A 20,865-nucleotide genomic window follows, 5' to 3' on the forward strand; every position below is an offset into this window, starting at 1 on the left:
ACTGTTTGGCTCTATAAAGAGAAAGCATCCTTTTGTTTACTTTCAGCAAATGCTATCACTGTCTCTCAGGTTTTCCATCATTTACCTGTTAAGTCTCCTGTTTGGTGTCAGGTGCTGTCATTTCATAACAAATGACTTCTGTGTAAATGAGAACAAGTGTGTATTATTTTTTCTATTGAGTTTTTTGTTCTGGTGTAATGTATTGTCCTTGCAACATCAGGTAAAACTGAAAGATGAACCAACTACACATTATTTATAATGAATGTATTAAATATATAAAAATACTGTATTATCCATATTTGTGTCATTTGTGTTTTATCCAATATCAGAACACCTCACTATCTTCCCATGGAAGTTTTAGGTACTTCAAACACTGTCTGCAAAGGCACAGGCAAGGCTATAGTAACAGGACAGTCTGGGAGCTACTTTTGGAGTGAGTAGTTTATTCTGTCATGAAAGTATGAAAAGTGTAGAAAACTGAGAGGTAATGAACACACCTCGTCTTACTTTCAGGCACACTCTGCCCTCGCCTTCATATGGAAAATACCGAGTGTTTCTTGCTTTCCCGTTTAACCTTCTAAATCTCACTTCCCGTCACTGGGATGGGAGGCACGGCCGCTAGTCACGGAGCTCCGACTAGGCCCGAGCCCCCCACGGTGCCCCGTCGTCCCTCCCGGCCAGGCGAGGGTCCCTCAGCCGCGGTGCCTGCAGGGCGGTGGGGTCGGTGCATCCGCCCTCCCCTGTCCCCGGCGCCGCCTCTCGGGGCGGGCGCTGAGGCTGATCCCGTCCCGCCACCGCACCGGCTCAAGCGGCCTCCCGGCCGCGCGGGGGCGCTGTGGCGGCGCGCACCGGTTCCCCTCCCCTGCCCCGCGGCCTTCCCCGGAGGGCGGAGGCCGCTGTCCCAGAAGCCCCCGCGCGCCGCCCCGTTTCCCCCGTGTACGGTGTGTGTACCCCCGGCCCCAGGTGCGCAGCCATGAGGGCGCGGAGCCACCGCCGCCCTGCTTGAGGGGGCCGGGCAGAGCGGGGAGCGGCGCCCGGCGCCGGGCATGCGGGCGGTGGTAGCGGGCCGGGAGGTGGGATGCTGTCGCGGAAGAAGACGCGGACGGAGCTCTCCAAACCGGGTGAGGTGCAGGGCAAGTACGTGAAGAAGGAGACGAGCCCTCTGCTGCGCAGTGAGTGTCAGGGATGGGCTCGGCGGGCTGGGGGCCGGGCTGGGCGGGCAAACCCGAGGACTTCGGCGGGGGCCGTGTCCTTTGTGTGCTTCGGAGAGTCCCAGAGGCTCTGGGGACTCCCGGGAGTTGTCCTGTTGTGATACCCGAGGGTTGGTAGAGGGAGGTTCAAGCTGGAAAAGAAGCTGAATTTAAAAGGGAGCCCGACACATAGTGTATGTACGTGTTCATAGGTGTTCGCGGTAAACAAACTTTAGCGGTTCTCCGCAGCAGTTGCTCAGTTTCAGCAGATGGGGGTTAAGACAGTCTCCGCACAGATATCGCTGAGGTGAATGGAACAGGTAATAGAACCACAGAACAGCTTAGGTTGGAAGGGTCCTTAAAGCTCATCCAGTTCCGCCCCCCTGCCGTGGACAGGGGCACCTTCCACTAGGCCAGGTTGCTCAAAGCCCCATCCAACCTGGCCTTGACCATTTCTGCCTTTCCAGAAGTTAATGGTTGTTTTCCCAATCTAGGCTGTGTGCACTGCCAAAAGGTGTGTGCTTTGAAAATGAGATAACTGTATGAGACAGTTGCATAAAATCCCTGTGGAAGCAAGTGCTCCAGTTCTTAAACCATGAATCAACTTGATGAGGTCACCGCTATGTACCTGAGATGCATTGATGTTCGTGCGGTTAACCTGATGTTAATGCCACAGTTCTGCTCGAACTATACTATACATGTTATACTGTACAATACACATTGAAAGTGCATTTAGATTTCTTTCTGTTAATCTTTGAAAAACAACCTGACACTGAAACATACTATGCTAGAATTGGAAGATCACCTTGGAGATCACTACCAGCAACAACTGATTTGTTGGCAGGAGCAGGCACTCTGCTTTTCTGGAAGTTTGCTATATGAACAGCTGGTTCATTACTCAACAGGCAGAATCATTTAGTAGTCTGACTACCTTGGCTTAATCCTTAAAAAAAACAAACAAACCAACAAACCCACTTTTTTTGCAGGCTATGGACTTGTGTAAGGGGTTAACACCTCTTAGACATTTATGGTAGTTGCCATTATGTAATGACCAGCTATGATATGACTGCTTTGTAGTGATCGTTATAAATTTATTGATGATGCCTTCTGGGATGCACTGAATATTTACCCTGAGTTATAAGACTTTGAAATTAAAAGTACTTAATAATAGGCATAAGTTTCTTCTGAATGAAAGTTATAATTTGTATTAGCTCACCTGACAGGAAACTACTTGTTTATATCACATTTAAAGTAGTAGTAGGCAGAACAGTAATGTATGCCTCAATAGAGAAACAGTGAGATTGTATGAATGGGTGTCACTGTTTGTGTGTAAAACCTTTGGGTAAACAAGAAAACGAGATATCTTCATGATAATTTGAGAACATAATGTGTGAAGAATGACAGCATCTTACTGGCTGAATTTGGTGATTAGTGGAGCAAGTATATTCTGTTCCTGATTCTGTCATGGGTTCTGTGAGCATTTAGGCGTTAACATCTTTAGTTCTGCCGAGTTCATAAGGAAAGTGGTCCTGATGAAGTGGTGGCCAGGATGCATAGATTTTCTTGACCCGTTTAATAGTGAGGAATGAAGCCTGGTATAGCCACAATACAGCATGAATAGCTTTTGGGTTTTTTGATGGGGTATGGGTTGGTTTGTTTGTTTATTGTAGATGCAGTTATACTGGCAAACCTGCACTGTTTTGGCAGTAGTTTGTTGCTGACAGAAGGTGTGATGGTTTCTGTTGCACCACTACAAAGTGCAGCATTACTATTATCCTTGCATATGCATTAGGGGTGCCTTAAAGGGGTACTAGCATTTGAGTTTCCTCATTTTCATGATGCAAATCAGTATTGTGACCAGCCAAATACTTTACGTGTAAGTACAGCCAAAGTTCTTACTTCTCTTTCATTTTATATATCAGATCTGATGCCTTCATTTATCCGTCATGGTCCAACCATTCCAAGACGAACTGATATCTGTCCTCCTGACTCAACAAGTTCTGCATATGCTTCTGGTGGAGATGGAGTTGTTTCCAGAAATCAGAGTTTCCTTCGAACTCCAGTGCAGAGGCCGCCTCATGAAATAATGAGACGTGAAAGCAACAGATTATCTGCACCTTCCTATCTTGCAAGAAGTTTAGCTGATGTCCCCAGGGAATATGGCTCTTCCTCACAGTCCTTTTTAACAGAAGCTAATTCTGTTTTGGAAAATGGAGGCGCTGGTGCCCATTGTTACTATTATGACCATTTTTATGATGCCCAGAGGAGGCGTCATTTAAACGATCGTGTACATGAGGACTACAGGTATTATGAACACAACAGTGATCTCTTTCAGAGGATGTCACAGAATCATGGAAGGCACACTTCAGGTAAGTATTAATTGTTGCTTTTTTGAAAATATGTTTTTGATAAGACTTTAAGTGCAGAGCTATATCTGCACAATTGGGGTCATGTTTTTAGGACTGTTCTGTAGGACAGAGCTGCTTTTTAATTACATTTCTGGCATCCAAGTACACTTTGTGTTCACATTTCTTGGACTGAAGAATTCAAGTGCACATATCCAGAAGGAAAAATATACTTAAGCTGGGATTTATTTATGAAATATATGGGCTAAGGTCAAGCAAGTTCTTATTTTAATGCCAGGCGCATATGCAGCACCTCTACACAAAGTTGAATCAGTTGCTAGCTAATAAGGGATTTTATTCATTAGGGGATATCTACTGTTTTCATGACATAGAGAATAACCAACAGCTCCAAACTGTGACATTGCCATTTCATTTTACTATTACTGTATTTTAACTATCATCATGTTACTATTTAGTTTCACTGTGTTAATTTGACAGCAGTAATTATAAATAGTCAAAGGGTGGCATGACTGGTTTGCATAATTAGCAAATTAGCATATAATTAGTGCTGAAATTGACATCCTAGTCCTTGATGCTTTTTTTTCTTTTAGATTGTATTATTGTTTGTAAACATGCCTGTTTCCCCCCTCAATTTCACTGGAACCTGTCCTTGTTTTCTAAAGGAAGAACAGCATAAGAAAGAAGAATCCAGTAAATACTACTTTTTTGAAATATTTGATTCTATCTGTGGTGCCACTGAAGAATAATTCTTTGGTGCTGTTGTGAATCTACTGGTGGAATAAAAAATCTGGGATTACAGTGCTAGCCACGGAAAGGTGACCTTAAATGTAATAAACTTTGCAGTATTCCAGCACTCTATATACTACAGAAACTGTTCAAGGAGTTTGAATCAAACATTTCATACCTGTAAATAATGTGTCTTCAGTATGAAATACGTTGTTAGTTCAGCATTACTTGCAATCTGTCAACAAAATGGCAAATAGTCTCTAGCAAAATAAATCTGTCTAGAAAAATAAATCTGGGAAGAACATAAATTTTTAAGGCTACTGACCTGGTGCAATGCTTTGTGGGTTTTTTACTACAGACAATGCTTTGTGGGTTTTTTACTACAGACGCATTTCCATGAAAAGTAACAGAAGAGTAGTGCTGGTGTTACTGCTGTCAGCCAGTAGATTCTGAAATACGGAAGTTTAAGACTTGCTACTTCCATCCGTGCTTATTTTGCTAAATGCTAATATATCTGATCTACCTAGATTTTGTATGAAAGCCTTCCATCTCTGTCAGTTACTGTTCAGCCAGCAGTCACTGAACATTTACCTGGTCTGGAAAACAAAAATAGTTTGTGTGCTGGGGTGTTGCAGGGAGGAGAGACAGGAGGGCAGGATTTCATAAGCCAGTCCATCAATTTAACATTCAAAATTACCATAGTAGCTGTGTGAGGAAGACTTAAAAAAAATGGTAGTGCTGCTGGGCAGAACTGAAATGCTGTTAAGTGGAAATGGAGTTCTAGCTGTTAGTTTGAAAGTGGAATTTAATCTAGCAAATTTTTAAACCAAGTTGAAAGTAGGGCTTAATAGCCATGTATTTCTCAATTGTAGCAACATGGATTTCTTTATGAACAGATTTCTGCCCTCCTCCCCTGGCCCATTTGTCAACATGCCCCCTTGGCTACCTGAAATCATGAAGGAGCTGCTGATGTTTGGTCCTCTGTCATTCGCTCTCATGCTTTTACATTTAATATCTTGAACAAATTCCATACATGTTTTGTAATGCGTGGGTATTCAATCTGCATTCGTAGGGAGAGACAAGAAAAGGTGAGCCTTCTGTCTGCCAGAGTGTTTCCCTTCTCCTCTTTTTTTTTTTTTGCTTTCATCTCAGCATGAATATGAACTCTTCCTTTTTCGGTTTCACTGCAGTAAGAACATTGACCCAATGCCCTTAATTTCTGTACATCTTTTCCAGAACTGTAAAGTAATTATGTGGCCAAAAATAAGTAAACCTTTGATTTTCTTACTTCTTTCATCTCACTATTAAGCTTCTTTTTGTTTGAACCATCCATTGCCTTCAAACCTTCAGTGTTTCCCTTGAGATACACTATTTTTTCTGTAATTTCTAGTTCCCTTTTTTCCTGCATTTTCGAAATACTGAGGCAGGCCTTTTACTTTTGTTGTCTTTGTCTAAATTACTTGCCTTACCATCTCCATTGTTGTTTTTAAACATTTCACTTAATCAAAATTCTTCTTCAAGAGATGTCAGAATTGCCCAACACCCACAGTTTCAATGTAAATTCTGTTAATTAGCTGGAATGTATAAATGCTGCCTCCTGCCCTTTTCCTCCTCTCCCACCCTCCATCAGAAGGTGCCCTCAGTCAATCCTGTTATGGTTTGGGTTGATTGCTGCACAAATATTCCCTGATGAGCGCAAGGTGTACTCACACAAGTGAGTAATACTTCATTTAGTGCTGGTTATAGGTGGGATGACATTTTAGAAGCAGTGATCTGGAAGTGAAGGGGTGCATGTGAATTTCAGCTTTCATTCAAAATAAAGATTCCATTCTTTATAATTTGGAGAGAAGTTAAAACCATGATTTCATTGTGAGCTTCATACTTAAAGTATTCAACGAAGTATTTAAGAAAGTCCCGTGATTTTTCAGCAGTTGATGTTGACAGCATTGATATGTTCTTTCACCTTGAAGTCATGTTTTCTGTCTCAGTATGGTTCAATTCTGCCGTGTCCTCCTTCTCTTGTTTTCATTAGATTTGGTTTTAATTAGCAATCTAGGTGGTTTTCAAAAAAAAAAAAAAAGAGATAATTTGACTTACTTCCTGATTTTGTACGTTTTGCTACCTCTGTGGCATTTCTTGATTTTTATTTTTTTTATCGTGTCCATTTCAAACTTAATTTTAAGAGACTTTACCTATCTTTCCTCGACATCTCTTTCCTCTCTTCTAGGTTAAAAGTTTGGGGAGGTCTGTGGTTGAAGTTATATCTACAGTATAGATTGGAACTAACTTGTAACCAAGACCTCAGTTATTTGTACCTGTTTGAGCGGTAAGCTAAAAAATTCTTACGTGTATATGAAAATTGCTGAGATTAAAATCACAGTGTAAAGGGAGTTTCTGATGATGCATAGTAAGCAGTTGACTGTGGTGTCAAAAGAGAAAAACAATCCTGTGAGCAGAGAATCTAGTGTGCTTTAATGAAAGTAGGGTCATCTCGTGTTAAAATGTGCCCCTTAAAAATTGCATAATGGTATTCGTGCTTAATATAAGAGCAAAAGAAAGAAATACACATTATTAAATGAAACCTATTTAGAGGTAAAGTTGCAGCACTTTTCTTTTTAGGTGTGTACACTTAACTAATTTTTAAACAAATGGCAGTTCCTGCCCTTTTCTTCTTATGTGCTGATTTTGCTGTAATTTCTTTGTAGCATACTTTTTGAAGCTTTCAAAGTACTTCCTGTCATTTCCTATTTTGTGAATATATACGTACTTAGAATGCCCCATTCCCTCTGCAAACGAGATACTTCTGCTCAGGAAGTACCTTCAGATGCTTTGGAATGAGTTAGAAAGGCCTAGAAGCCGCAGACCTTTCTAAACAAGAGTTATGGGAACTTCTGTTGCATTTTTTTCATATTACTTACTCCCTTAGAATTAAGCAGTTTGTTCATGTTCTCTTCCTGTTCTTCATCCTGGTTTGTTGAGGGGAAGGGAGAGGATTTTGGCATTCTGAAAAAAGGCTGTTGAGACAATTGACATAATGAAAAATGAATTTGAAGGCATTTTGTTTGGCTAAATCTGTTCTTCAACACTTTGAAATTTCATTGAAGCTAGTTGTGGGGAGTTCATAGTGTGAAACTTCTGTGCCTACATCAGCATGATATCTGATAAACAAAGGGAGACTTTCTACTCTCTCTGGGTTTTTTTTCCACTTTTCCCTGCTGTGTTGATGCGCTTTTTCTCCTGTGCTTCCTGCCAGGCAGCCTGAAGAACTGCCTTTTGCTGACCTAGAAGCCTTTCCTCCTAGGAACTTTGACTTCTTTCCAGGCAGAGTTTCTTTACAACGAAACCCCTTCACTGGGCTGTGAAAGCGTTAACACATATCCCTCACTGATTTTTGTTCCCTACTAATGGAACAAACCGAACAGAATTTCATTGATTGAAGAAGATACTACATATTTGTCACATTGGTGACATCACTAGGTTAAGATACATTTTTAAAGAGAAGACTATTAAATGAAGGACCTCTGCACCAATACAGTGCACTGGAATTTGCATTGTATTGCTCAAAGTTAAAGTTTAGATTCTGGTATGAGGACACCCTATTGTTGAAGAAGTTGAAAATAAGACTGAATTTAGGGCCTGGCCTTACTTAAAACTGTGAGTGTTTTTAATTTTACAGATAGTAGCAATAAGTGGTTGATGTCCCCTTGCACTTGTTTTTTTCGAAGTGTCAAGAGCATACACAGCAATACTTCTAAGCAAGCAAACTGCATTGAAGAGGATTTTACTATTCTGTGATTCTGTTGCTTTGGGACAGCATATAATGCCTCTCAGCCTGGTTGACAAATTATTTTAAGACCTTAAACTGAAGTTACTGTATTTTACAAGAGAAGGAAAAAGCAAAACCACAAATGGTGTTCAGTATTGATGTTACTTAAAAGGAGCAGCTGAACCAAAATATACCCAAAACATGTACCATTGTGAAACATAATTAACAAATGAGGCTAGGCAACGTCTAAAAAGGCAACCTGAAAAGATTTACAATTGCAAAAATTAAAATTCATAATGGACCATTCTTGAGATGTGATAGTGCCACTCAGGGAAGTTTATAAATAACTGCGTATCCTTGAGCAGAGGAAAGGAGGCTTTTAACATTTAGAAAAAGCAGATAAGTTAAACAAGTCTGTTCCCTGGGAAAGCAGGGAGAATGTGAATTTCTGTCTTGACATAGGTAAAACAGCATGTGAACAAGAAAACCCCGAGTAGTCACAGTGAACCGGTTTGACTAGTCTGCTTTTGTTTATCCTCCAGTAACAGGAAAATCACAGGGATTACACTAGGTATTTTGATAAAAATAGTTCATGTTTTAAGTTTGTTTTCTGTAGATAGTTTGCATTGTATTATGTAAATCTCATACCAACCCGTGATGCAGGGAATATCCTTGGTGCACACAGTAATACCCTGTGTGAAGCTTTGGGCTACTATGAAAATGCTTTAGGGCAAAGACCTTACCTCAGATTTAAACACGCAAGAGTGTTGTGCTTTGGCAATATGATACACAACATATAGTGCTCACAGGAGATGGTTTCAGGCTGTCTTGTAACCTTCTATTTTGATTTATGCTTTGGAAAAGATCACATAGGAATGTGCTCTTCCAAGTGTTGTTCAGTCTTACTGATACTTAGAGGTGTATATATATGAAGGCCAATTTTCATTTTCTTTTAGTGTTCAGAATCATAGCAGGAGCTATTTCTCTTTCATGTGTATCCACTCTTCCTTGAAGGAAACGTGCTGAGTTTTATATGGAAAACCAACATACAATTTCTTTTGATCTCTAGTAACTCCAGGTATATAAACAAATGGCTTAATTGTCCTAATTGCTGATTTTAATGCCATAGTGGGTTGATGGTTGTGAGATGCTGTATTACCTGAGGTCTCCAAACTTCCAGCACACAGTATTTCAGTATGCGTTGTGATTTTAAGGGGAAAAATGCCCATTAAGCCTATAAATGGTAATTACAGCCTGAAATATTGCAACCATCAGTTCATAAATCTGGCCTTTGATTTCATAATTAGAGCTTGGTAGAGCCTGGAACACTGTTCAAAATGGGTAAGTGATACAGCTGCGTAAATTAAGAGTATGGCTCTCCTTCATAGGTGAAGTCAAAATAGCAAAAGAAATGTGTGATGTGTCTGTGGTTCAGTGTTATTTTTGTTCCTTGCATTTTAAAAATAAGCTAGCATTGTAGTTATGTAGCATAAAGCTAGAATTAAATGATTGTGCAAACACAAAACTGCCAGTGTTGCTCTTCCATTAGGTACAGAATTACTTTTTAGCCTACTTTCTAGGTGATTTCTTTATCTAACCTAGATTTTGGCTTTCTTCACTATCTGAGTCCGTCTTCCAATCTTATCAGGCTTTTTGTATGAAGAGATATAGGCATCGAGTCAAGAACTTGTGTGGAGGATAGCTTGTGCAACTTCTAATAACAATGTCCAAATGTTGGAAAGCATTAACGTGTACCCCAAGGAATGAATATATATGTATTTGCTGCTGGAATCATGCTAGAACTTAAGTAGGAGGAACTGTAATAAAAATACAGATATGTGCTGGTTTTAACAGTAAACAGAAAAATACTTTTATAGCTCTGTGAAAGTTCTTTCCCCAGTCAAGTTTGTGTGTTCAGGTCTTCTGGAGTGGTGATTTAATAGTCAGTTTATACACACACAAAACCACAACACAGCGGTCCAGTTAACTGGAGAAAATAATTTGTTTAGCCAAAGGGCAGAAAGCCTCCAGGATATATTTTCTCATTGGAAGTAAAGGTCTAGGTTGCTTAATCATAGTATGAGATGGGAGCTGTCACAGGAATACAGCCATCACCTTTCCTTTATAGAGCTAAAAAATAGGTAAGTACTATTACAAGAGGAAATGCTTCAAGGCCAAATAGTTCAGAACATGAAAAGGCTAGAAAAAGATCTGTAGGTGAGCACCAGTGTTTTAAAGACTGAGGAGGAAGTTTGTGAGATTTGTTTGTTTATTATTCGGTTGCTTTGGAGCCTTCCCATTACTTTATTGTTGATGACTGCTGACTTGTATCAGAATGACAGCCCATTCAGTTTTCAGTTTTTCATTTCATTTGTAAATTAAGGTTTTAAAATAGTTGACATCCCTTGGCTAGCATGCTCTAGCATGTATGTGTTGTTGAGAAGGACCATTGCTTTTGTCTGCCAGCAAAAGCATGAAATTGCCTGAGAAATATAACAACTGCTGCATTTTCAGTATTACTGCTGTCTCTTTGAGTTAATGACCACACTTGGAACCTATTTTTAATAGTACTTCAGATGAGATGGACTTTGCCTTTCCCTTCCGCTCCCAAAAAAATAATCACGCAAAAAGGCTGTTTCTGAAAATCAGAAGGGAAAGGGTGGTTCCCCAGGCAGTAAGTGTGGTGCTTGTGATGGAGTCACTTTCTGACTTACTAGAAAATAGGAAAAGTGGCTTCTGTACGCCTTGATCTGGTGATGGGAAATAGTAACACACGAACGGATGAATACTGTGGTTGAATAGATCCATTTGATTGTGGGATTAAAAGATAATTGGTATTTCTTTAAAGCCAGGGACTGTTTAACTGTAGAACTGGGGGTAACTGAAGGTAACTACTTAAACGAATTTTAAAGAGAGAGTTGAATTTGAGCCAGCACTTCCAGTAGGTAGTAGGCTTCCCAGGAATGGAAAGAGACCTGCGGAGTTCTTGATTATATCACTTGGGTTTTGTGGTTGGTTTTGTTGGTTGGTTTGATGTTTGCTGTTGGTTTGTGTTTTGTTTGTTTGTTTGGATTTGGGTTTTTTAGTCTTCTATAATTATTATTATGGTTTTTATTTCAACTGGCTGTCTAAGTATCCATAGCGTACAGAAGGAAGGAAAAGGTGGAATTGAGCTTCTTTAATACATCTTTCAGCATCCAGCATGCTAATTTTTAAAATATAAAACCTGTGTGTATGTTACAGCAAATCACATATTTTAAAATGCTGGTGAACAGTATCTTAACTTATTTAGTGATAAATCCTGAATGTTCAGTGTTTCTGGGACAGAAGTGGGAACTTCATCAGCTGCTGATCCCTGTCAGCTCTCAAACCACCAATACACATAACCTAGGCTTTAGTTCTCTTGCTGGAGGAGCCCTTCCAGTGCAGCCCACAGCACCAGGAAAAGCTGGAAATTACTTCTTTTCACATTCCTCTTCAGCATTCTGAACCATAAGGGTTCACTTCGAAAGAAGAGCAAGTTGTAGAGAAGCAGCTATACAGCCCACCAGACAACAAAACTTCCTTGCAAGATCTGTGGGAATGAAGGAGGAAAGGGGGGGAAGGGCAGGAGGGGAAGAGATGGGAGATTTTGTGACTTGCTCTGAAAAGGTCTGTGGATCTTTTCTGGTCAGCATTTGAGCAGCGTTATATCCCACCCAGTGTGCAGTGAAGGGCTTGTGCGGGATCCTCCATGGATCCAGCTCTTCTGTTTTCTCTTGTTACTGCTGATGCTTTTTATCCATGATTGCATGCACTTCAGGAGTAACATTCAGTGCAGGATAGTGCTAACTTACATCTCTTTCCTTTATTAGTTTACCTGGTCCTTTTACTTGACTGGTTAGTCTGAAGAGCTTTGTTGGTATTCAGTGATTTTTCTATCTAGTTGTAATACCTGGCTAACTAGAAAAAGAAATAGCTGTGGGGTTTTTGTAGATAAATAGTTTTGATGCAGCTGTAATAATATTAACAGAAACAGTTATTTATGTAAAGCTTTAACATTTGTAATCTTATTATCAGCTCTCTGCTCAGCAAATTGAGACAGCAATAACAGCTTCATCCCCGTTATGTATACTAATGTATGTCTCTAACTGAAAACAGCAAGTATGCTTTAACTGTCTCTGAATGAATCTGTCTACTGAATCTGGAGCTGGAGGAGAGCAAAACAAGTGAGACTTAGAAGGGAAGAGCGATTTTGACTCAATTGCCCTTTTTTACTAGCATACAAGTGCATGCGCCCTAAAGGCCATGATATTGTTCAGTGTTCATAGAGTGCCTGGAGGGGGGAAGTTGACTTTGCACATAATGGTGGGATTTGGTATTAGTAGTTCAGCTAAACATTGCTTTCCCTTTTTTCTTTTTAGGCATTGGTAGAGTTGCTGCTACATCTCTAGGAAACTTAACAAATCGTAGTTCTGAAGACTTACCTCTTCCTCCTGGCTGGTCAGTGGACTGGACTATTAGAGGAAGGAAATACTATATAGATCATAACACTAATACAACCCACTGGAGCCACCCACTCGAGCGTGAGGGACTGCCTCCGGGATGGGAGAGGGTCGAGTCAGCAGAATTTGGAGTGTATTATGTAGATCACATCAATAAAAGAGCTCAATATAAACACCCTTGTGCTCCCAGGTAAGGCATCTGCCTTCTCTTCTGTGACTGTTGTTTTTTTCTTAAGCCACTTAAGAAAGTGGAACTTTTTTTGTCTTGTATAATGCGCCAAAAACTTATTTTTAGAAGTAAGTTTTGCTGGCTCTTGACTAAGATTTTTAAAAGTAGCTGTAATTGTTAGGTTTCTGTCTCAGGTGTTACTGTCTTAAGTTTAGAAACAGGATATTGTTCTTAACTCACTAAAACAGAGCAGCTATTCTCTTCAACTGTCAGTAAAACAACAAAGTTGCTGAGAACAAAATTCAGTTGTATACTGAAAAGAAACTCGATCTGATGTTCCGGGAGACTGAACAAATAGCACATACCATCTGAAACATGAATTAAGTCTTGTCTAGAACAAAAATCAGTGTTTTAGCTGCTTGGAATTTCAAGGTAAAATGATGTTAGTATGCACCAAATATAACAGTTAATTTCTGCTACTTAATCTACTTTGCTGCTACCCAGGAAAAGAAAGATTTTTAACTTGTGGCACAAAAGATAAACATGTGAAAATATTCTTTGTTACAAATGGAATAACTCTTACCGGCTGCTGCCTGAATACATTCGTTCTAATGTATTAAATGGTGGATTTCTTGGCTGAATCAGTACTTGCCTTTTTAATGTAAAACTTGCCTTTAAAAACATTCTGCTTTAGTATCCACGTAGCGGGCAGTAGGTGAATAGGCCCAAGGTGAGTTTTACAGTGTGCTAACAGATAGCAGCAACACATACAGTCGTGATTGGCGTGAAGCACGAAAATAGCGGCAGAAAGTTGCTCTCACTATATGAGGAATGTTCATTGCTGAGGCGACACTCCATTTGTGATTGCATCATTGGCCTTTGCATGTATCAGTCTGTGTACTGATGTTAATGAGTTAATATTGGTATGTTTAAGTTACTGCTTCAAGGTTATGGACTTTGTCTTCCTTTGTGCAGTGTTCCCCGTTACGACCAGCCTCCCCCAGTGACTTATCAACCACAGCAAGTGGAGAGAAGCCAGCCCCTCCTTGTCCCTGCAAATCCTTACCACACTGCAGAGATTCCGGACTGGCTGCAGGTCTATGCCAGGGCTCCTGTAAAGTGAGCTTTGTTTTTTTTCCCTTTTCATTTCACATTCTGCATGCATTGCTTAGAAGGAAGATTAATTTTGATGACTGACTCTAGCTGGTATCTATTTCTTAACTGCACAGGTACTATTGATGACAGCACATGAGTAAGTTGTACCAAACATTCATCATATTAGTTTGCTTTGGTTTAGGCGTTACTTAAAATTATCACCGTACTTCTGGCAGTTTGCGTGATTTGCAGAATGTATGTTAGAGAGCCGAGGATGTGATTTACTTTCAGTGTATTTGTGAGAATGGCACCATGTGCTTATAAACTATGTGAAATATTTTTAGAGTGTTAACTTCTTAATCTATATCTTACCCCTTTTTAAAAAAGACAAACAGATTTTCCTTCGCAATTGAGAATTTTGAATTCAGACTGAAATCCCTTGAATTAAGAACTAAGTGTTCCTCCAAGAAAGAATTTGAATCAGCATAATGAAACAAATTAAATTTTCTAATGGGTGCAATTCTGCAGAAGAGTAACACTAAATAGAAAAGCAATAAAAAATAATTAATTATGGAATCATGTACATTTTTCATAAGAGGAATGTAAAGAAACTGAGTTATACAGCAATGAGTAGGTGAGTCTGCAGTTGCAAATTCAGACTGTGTATGATGTTCAGTGACTTCCACTAAAGAATCCTCTTTTCTTAGCTGCTTCTATTAACTATAATTTGAATGGGTTTTATTACTTCTTCTGGCTCCTGGGCTTGCCAGTAGCCCATAAAGATTTAAATTGGCCTAAAATCCACCAGTACACTCTAGGCACCAGGGATATACATGTCCCTGTAACCTATGGGAGAACTTGTTTCCTAGAAATCCTTCTAGGTTTTGGCTGGAGGTGCATTTCTTTATTTAGGTCTTTGGCACGTCCAGGCAATGTAGTTTTAAATATTTCAGCCTGTATTGTATGGACTCTTGTTGGTACTTTTCCTGAAACTTGAGAAGCAAATTTAAGACACTTTAAACATTTTAACATTATCAGGAATGTCTTAAGTTTGTTTCAGCCTACTAGATATATTAAAAAAGCCCCCAAAACCACAACCTAAAACATTTAATTCATTCAAGCTGTTTAAATAGAATTTACATTGTTCAGAGTAATCAAAAATCATATATTTTCTAGTACCCTTTTAGCCTTCCATTACCGTAGTGCTGGTGGTAATAGGAATATTATTGTAATTCTCGAGCACTTCTCTGAGGAAGTAAATTCTGATTTATGCTAATATTCTGTTAGAAAAGTGAGGAGGAGTGGTAGCGGCTGGCTTAGTGTCACCTCACCTTGAGGGCTCTTGAGGAACAATTGATAAGTTGTTTTCACTGTTATTAAAATCAGGATCTCTACATGTATTTTCAGTGTAATTTTAATAATGAACCTCTTCTCTGTTGCCAAAGCAACTGACTTAAACCTTAAGAGAACATCCAGTAATGCTTGTAAGTTCTCCAGCAGTATTGTCCAAAAGCTGAATATGAGAACAGTATGAACATCCTCCCATGTTCTGGTGCAGAAATGGAAGTAAGCAGCCAAACACTTTCATAGCAGCAGTAGAGGAATACCTTTTGTAATCTGCTATTTGAAATTTACTGTAAAAATCTCTTGATTATCAGTGCAGTTTTGAACTGAAATCATTGTGGTATGTTTTGTTATTATTTGTTACATAACACCTAGCTTGACTCTAGCTTGATTTAGTCAACCAAAGGCCAGTTTTTGTTGAGTGAAGTAGCTAATCGCAGTAAAAACAGGTAATGTTAGCTTTTGTTTCAATAAGTTTCTCTAAAGGATAAGGATTCTGGCTGCTGGGAAAACCTAATGGAGAGTTTAGTAGGTTTTAGCCATAACACATCCTATTTTAATAAAAAATGGTCAAACAAGATAAAGAATATGATAACTTGGCTCATTAGATGATGAAGAGGCTTTGATGTCTAGCTGAGGTAACAATTTCCTATATCAAGGTATTTTTGATAACTTGAAGCATCCTTTTTCCCTCTCTCCTGGCATCTAGTTTTGAGAGCAGAAGTGCAGTTACCAGAATTTGAATGCAGTAGAATTAAGATTCCTGCCTAGCAGTTAATCCTTTGCTTGACTCTGGAACTGAGTGTTTCTCCAACCTTCCAAGTTAGGCAGCCCAGTATTGCAGGTGTTCCCACAGTATGTTAGACTGCATGCATGGGACTGTCAGGGTGAAGAGACCAAAAATGCCTTTCTTCTATGAGAGTTCATGGTTTGCATTCTTCCCCCATCTCTTCTGAACCAACTAACCCTGTCCAACCTGGCCTTGGAACACTGCCAGGGATCGGGCATCCACAGCTTCTCTGGGCACCCTGTGCCAGCACCTCACCGCCCTCACAGGGAAGATTTTGTTCCTCATATCTAATCCAAATCTACCCTTTTTCAGTTTAAAGCCTGCTACATACTGCAGGATCTGAACACAGGACTTTCTTCCTCTATCTCTAACCAATTGGCTGTAAAAATTCAGGGCAGGTCAGTGTCTCTTGTGTTAAAAGTGTCCTATTTTATATTAAATACTTCCTATCTACTGGGAAAAGCACTGGAGACTGGGTATTCTGGCTGTGTGTTCCATCTAGTAAGCTCCTGCTTTCTAACCCAGGAGGGAAGGCTCTGCACTCTGCAGGAATTATGGACTAACATGTTTTCTCCCCTCAATTCCTGGCTCTGTGACTAGATGTCCTTCCAAAAAATGTGAGTCTAGGTCAGGTACTGGTACTCTGTGCCATGTTCCTCTATGCATCTCTGTGGTTAGTGTTCCTAGACCTTCAGTCTTTTGGATTGGAATGAGCCCGTTCCAACTGCGGCTCTGCTGATGGCTTCATCTTTAAGTAGACTTCTTGTCCTGTTCCTTGGCAGGCAAAACGAAGCTCTAACACTGGAAAATAATCCTGGTGTGCTTCTTTTCTTGAGAAACTGTCAGCAGTGAGAGCTTCAAAGAGCTAAAAACCACCAAGGTTTTATTATCATCTGTGATGCAGACCCCAGAAAACCTGCAAACACGTTATTGCATGTCATGGAGTTTTGGTTTCCTTTCTGCTTGTGTTGCTACCTTAACAAGCAACACTCCTTCCACTAAGAATCAGCCTTGCTGCAGCATGTATTTTAATATATGCCATTGGCCCAGAACATTTGAAAGGATCCATCAGCACAGGGCAAACCTGGGGAAATCCTGCTGCAGTTGAACTCAGTTCAACTGAGTTCGTGATGTGGGAAAGGAGCAGAGAGGGAAAGATGGTGTTCATGTAAACTCATTCACCAAGTACATACAAAGATAGCTGTACTTGGCAAACCTCCAAAGCAGCAGCATGCAGTCCACCTCTCTCTGGAGTTTGGTCCCCATATTGAAAAACCAGCTGTAAGCTGGGCGGTTTTTCTCACTTTAGGGAAGAGTGATTTTAGCAGTGCAGCCCTGTCAAGACTTGGGATGACTTTAATATAGAAGCTGTTATTTAGGAAGGTTATAGAAGTTGTGCTTATTTAAGTTCTTAAAATTTCTCAGAAGCATCTTTGGTAGTCACCTGCATGTCTTGGTGCTTCTGATGCATACAGCCTTCCAAGTATGTCCTTGCAATATGTAATGCAGTTTATTTGCTTAATTTTACTGATATTTTGGCTTTAGCCTCCACTCAAGTGAATATATCTTCTCATTATGGTGGAAGTGGGAAGAAATACAACAGTAAGAGGTTGACTTTAACAGCTGAGCTTGTTTCCATCTCAGCCAGATATTCCTAAGGGAGGAGTTCAGGGTGGCACTGATGTTTTAAACTCCAGGGAACATCCTCAGGCTCACAGTAGCTCATCTTTTCCAGCATGGAGAGTAAGAACATGCAGGATTTATAGCTGCTAGGCTTTGCATTGCTTCCTTGACACCTGCCCGTGGGGACAGATCACTGCACATAGCTGAGAGCTGTTAGGATGTCCCTCACTGGTGTGAGTACTTGCAGCAGTTAATTATGGCCTAATTGGTTCTGTCACCACTCAGTAGTCCCTGATGCTGCCTAACATTGCCCCTTTTTGGGGTCTCATGGCATTCATGACCTGCAGTTTAAGACACCATGACTTAGATTATTGCTGCTAATTAACCAAGATGGGGACAGAGTCCAAGAGCACTTGTTAAGGCTGGAACAAGAACACTTTGGGAACAGCAGCGGGTGGCAAGAAAAAAGACTTCAGTATTCTGCTTGTGGTGAGGCACTGGCTGGCGAGCATTGGGGTGAGCTGTGGAAATAATTTTATTTTCTGTGTTACTCTTAAAAGATGTTTTATTGCTAAATCTTTGAGGCTTGTCATGAATGGAATAGCTGGTTTCATTGCTTCCAAAAGGTATTTTCTGCATTGGTTTATCATAGTGAGTTAATAGAATCTTTATTTCTGGAGTTTCTCTTGTTGTATTATAGTGATTCTGCAGTTAGAATCATAGAATAGTTAGGGTTGGAAAGGACCTTAAGATCATTCAGTTCCAACCCCCCTGCCATGGGCAGGGACACCTCACACTAAACCATATCACCCAAGGCTCTGTTCAGCCTGGCCTTGAACGCTGCCAGGGATGGAGCATTCACAGCTTCCCTGGGCAACCCATTCCAGTGCCTCACCACCCTTCAAGAATTTCCTCCTTATATCCAATCTAAACTTCCCCCATTTAAATTTTAACCCGTTACCCCTTGTCCTGTCACTACAGTCCCTAATGAAGAGTCCATCCCCAGCATCCCTGTAGGCCCCCTTCAGATACTGGTAGGCTGCTATGAGGTCTCCACGCAGCCTTCTCCAGGCTGAACAGCCCCAACTTTCTCAGCCTGTCTTCATACAGGAGGTGCTCCAGTCCCCAGTCATCCTAGTGGCCCTCCTCTGCACTTGTTCCAACAGTTCCATGTCCTTTTTATGTTGAGGACACCAGAACTGCACACAATACTCCAGGTGAGGTCTCACAAGAGCAGAGGAGAGGGGCAGGATCACCTCCTTCGACCTGCTGGTCACACTCCTTTTGATGCAGCCCAGGATACAGTTGGCTTTCTGGGCTGCCAGCGCACACTGAAGCCTGCTCATGTTCATTTTCTCATTGACCAACACCCCCAAGTCCTTCTCCACAGGGCTGCTCTGAATCTCTTCTCTGCCCAACCTGTAGCTGTGCCTGGGATTGTTCTGACCAAGTGTAGGACCTTGTACTTGGCATGGTTAAACTTTGTAAGTTCAGCTGTAAGTGATGTTTTCTGATTCGCTTTGAGGCCATGACTCCCTGTCTTCTGGGGTTAATTACTTTATTTCCTCACATAAAGCATGCTGACCTAGATTGTGATCAGTGGCTGTTACAACCATGAGGCCAGTTCTAAAGAAAATGCCCGGAACACTGCGTGGTCACTTGCAGAGGTTTGCAGATAATCTCTCCTTTCTTTTTTTTATCAAAACAGATACGACCACATTCTGAAGTGGGAGCTCTTCCAGCTGGCAGACCTGGACACGTACCAGGGAATGCTGAAGCTGCTGTTCATGAAAGAACTGGAACGTATTGTGAAGCTGTATGAAGCGTACAGGCAGGCGCTCCTCACCGAGCTGGAACACCGCAAGCAGAGGCAGCAGTGGTATGCTCAGCAGCACAGCAAGAATTTTTAAGCGACTCTTTTTTAAAACAGACTTTTATGAGGACACAAAGAGCTTTAAAAGGTTTTCACACTTAAAACTATGAAAAAAGTGCTTTTGTTGAAGAGGCAGCTTATTTTTGTTGATGTTGTTGCACCTTTGTTATTATCCTCTTGAATAATTTTCTACATGTATTATCTATTGTTTATAAAAATGACAAATGTTTGTTAATCTTTTTCCATACAAGAAGTAGTTTATTATTCTGAAAACCAGCACGGGGTTTAATCAGACACTTGATTCTGGTATCTTTTTCTAGCAGCCGGCTGCATTATTTAGAAGCTGACTGTCTACTTTTAAAGAGCAATAGATGCAACTACATGAAATGTCCTGGGTTCAAAACGTTAAAATCCCAGTGACTGTTTCTGGGTATTTCCCTTGGGATGTCGTATCCCTCTCTCTTGAGAGCTCTGCTCTTTGTTTACAGCTTTAACAGACAGAACACAGACCATGTTCCCTTTCGGTAAGGCCCAGTGCTGTAACCAGGCAAAACATAGCATGAAAGCAAAGTCCAAGTTGCCTTATTTTTTACTTCAAGCGCATTACTACTTTGGATTTACTACTAGATTTCACAGAAATTAGAGGTGGAATTCTTTCCTGAAGATCAGGGTCTCTAAGCAAACTGTTTCCTGTTTTTTAAATCCAAGCTGAACTGTGTTTTGTGAAATGTGACCCAGTCACATGGGAAGGTAAGGGCACTGTCTGACCAGCTGTGCTACACCATGACACAAAATCACTTTTAAACGAGCTTTAGTCTTGTAGTAACACTTCCTTACTGGGGGAAAATTTTTAATTGTACAGTCAGCCTCTCCAGTATTTTTATTTGGTTCATTGATTGTCCTGAAATGTTATTTATGGATTCTTTTTAGTGCAATAAACATAGTTGCAGACAAAAAAATCCCCCCAACATTTCTTGTAAATCCTATTAACTCAATAAAAATTGTTTTGTTCAGTGAATGGAGGGTTGTCCAACTCTTTTGTTTTGCCTTTTAGAATGTCAAACTGTACAAGCAGAGCAAGGATCTGATCAGGATGGTGACAGGCAGAAGCTGAGGCTCTCTGAAGCCATGTAGGGTTTGGAGGCTCCAAGCTTGGCTGTGCTGAGTCACCAGTAGGGTCCCTCACATCAGGACAGAGAGGTGAAGGGTGGCTGGGGCTGTGGACCTCAGCAGCAACCCTTCCTTTCAGCTTGGCTTCACCTGAGAAGCTTTTCCTCTGCTAACAGCCAGAGACTTGGTTATTCCCAAGACTTGTAAAACTTGGCTTTACCTTGTTTGTGAGAGAAGCACCTTCCAGCGGTCAGTCACCCCTGGGCCAGAGGCAGGCCAGGAGTGTATTCCAAATACCAACTCGCCATTAAAAACACCAAAAAGGAAAC

General features: G+C 40.7%; 1 protein-coding gene across 1 annotated transcript; it reads left to right on the top strand.

Moving 5' to 3' along the window:
- Nucleotides 1–987: 987 nt before the first annotated feature.
- On the top strand, nucleotides 988–20,444 carry SAV1 (salvador family WW domain containing protein 1). Its single transcript, XM_062635582.1, has 5 exons — nucleotides 988–1,172; nucleotides 3,113–3,559; nucleotides 12,452–12,722; nucleotides 13,677–13,820; nucleotides 19,262–20,444. Exons 1-5 carry the CDS (start codon nucleotides 1,079–1,081, stop codon nucleotides 19,461–19,463), a joined length of 1,158 nt encoding a protein of 385 aa, XP_062491566.1. The 5' UTR covers nucleotides 988–1,078; the 3' UTR covers nucleotides 19,464–20,444.
- The last annotated feature ends 421 nt before the right edge of the window (nucleotides 20,445–20,865 follow it).

This window comes from Pezoporus occidentalis, unplaced genomic scaffold (assembly GCF_034315485.1).
Source record: "Pezoporus occidentalis ecotype Australia unplaced genomic scaffold, CSIRO_AGI_Poc_V1 ctg46, whole genome shotgun sequence".
NCBI lineage: Eukaryota > Metazoa > Chordata > Aves > Psittaciformes > Psittacidae > Pezoporus > Pezoporus occidentalis.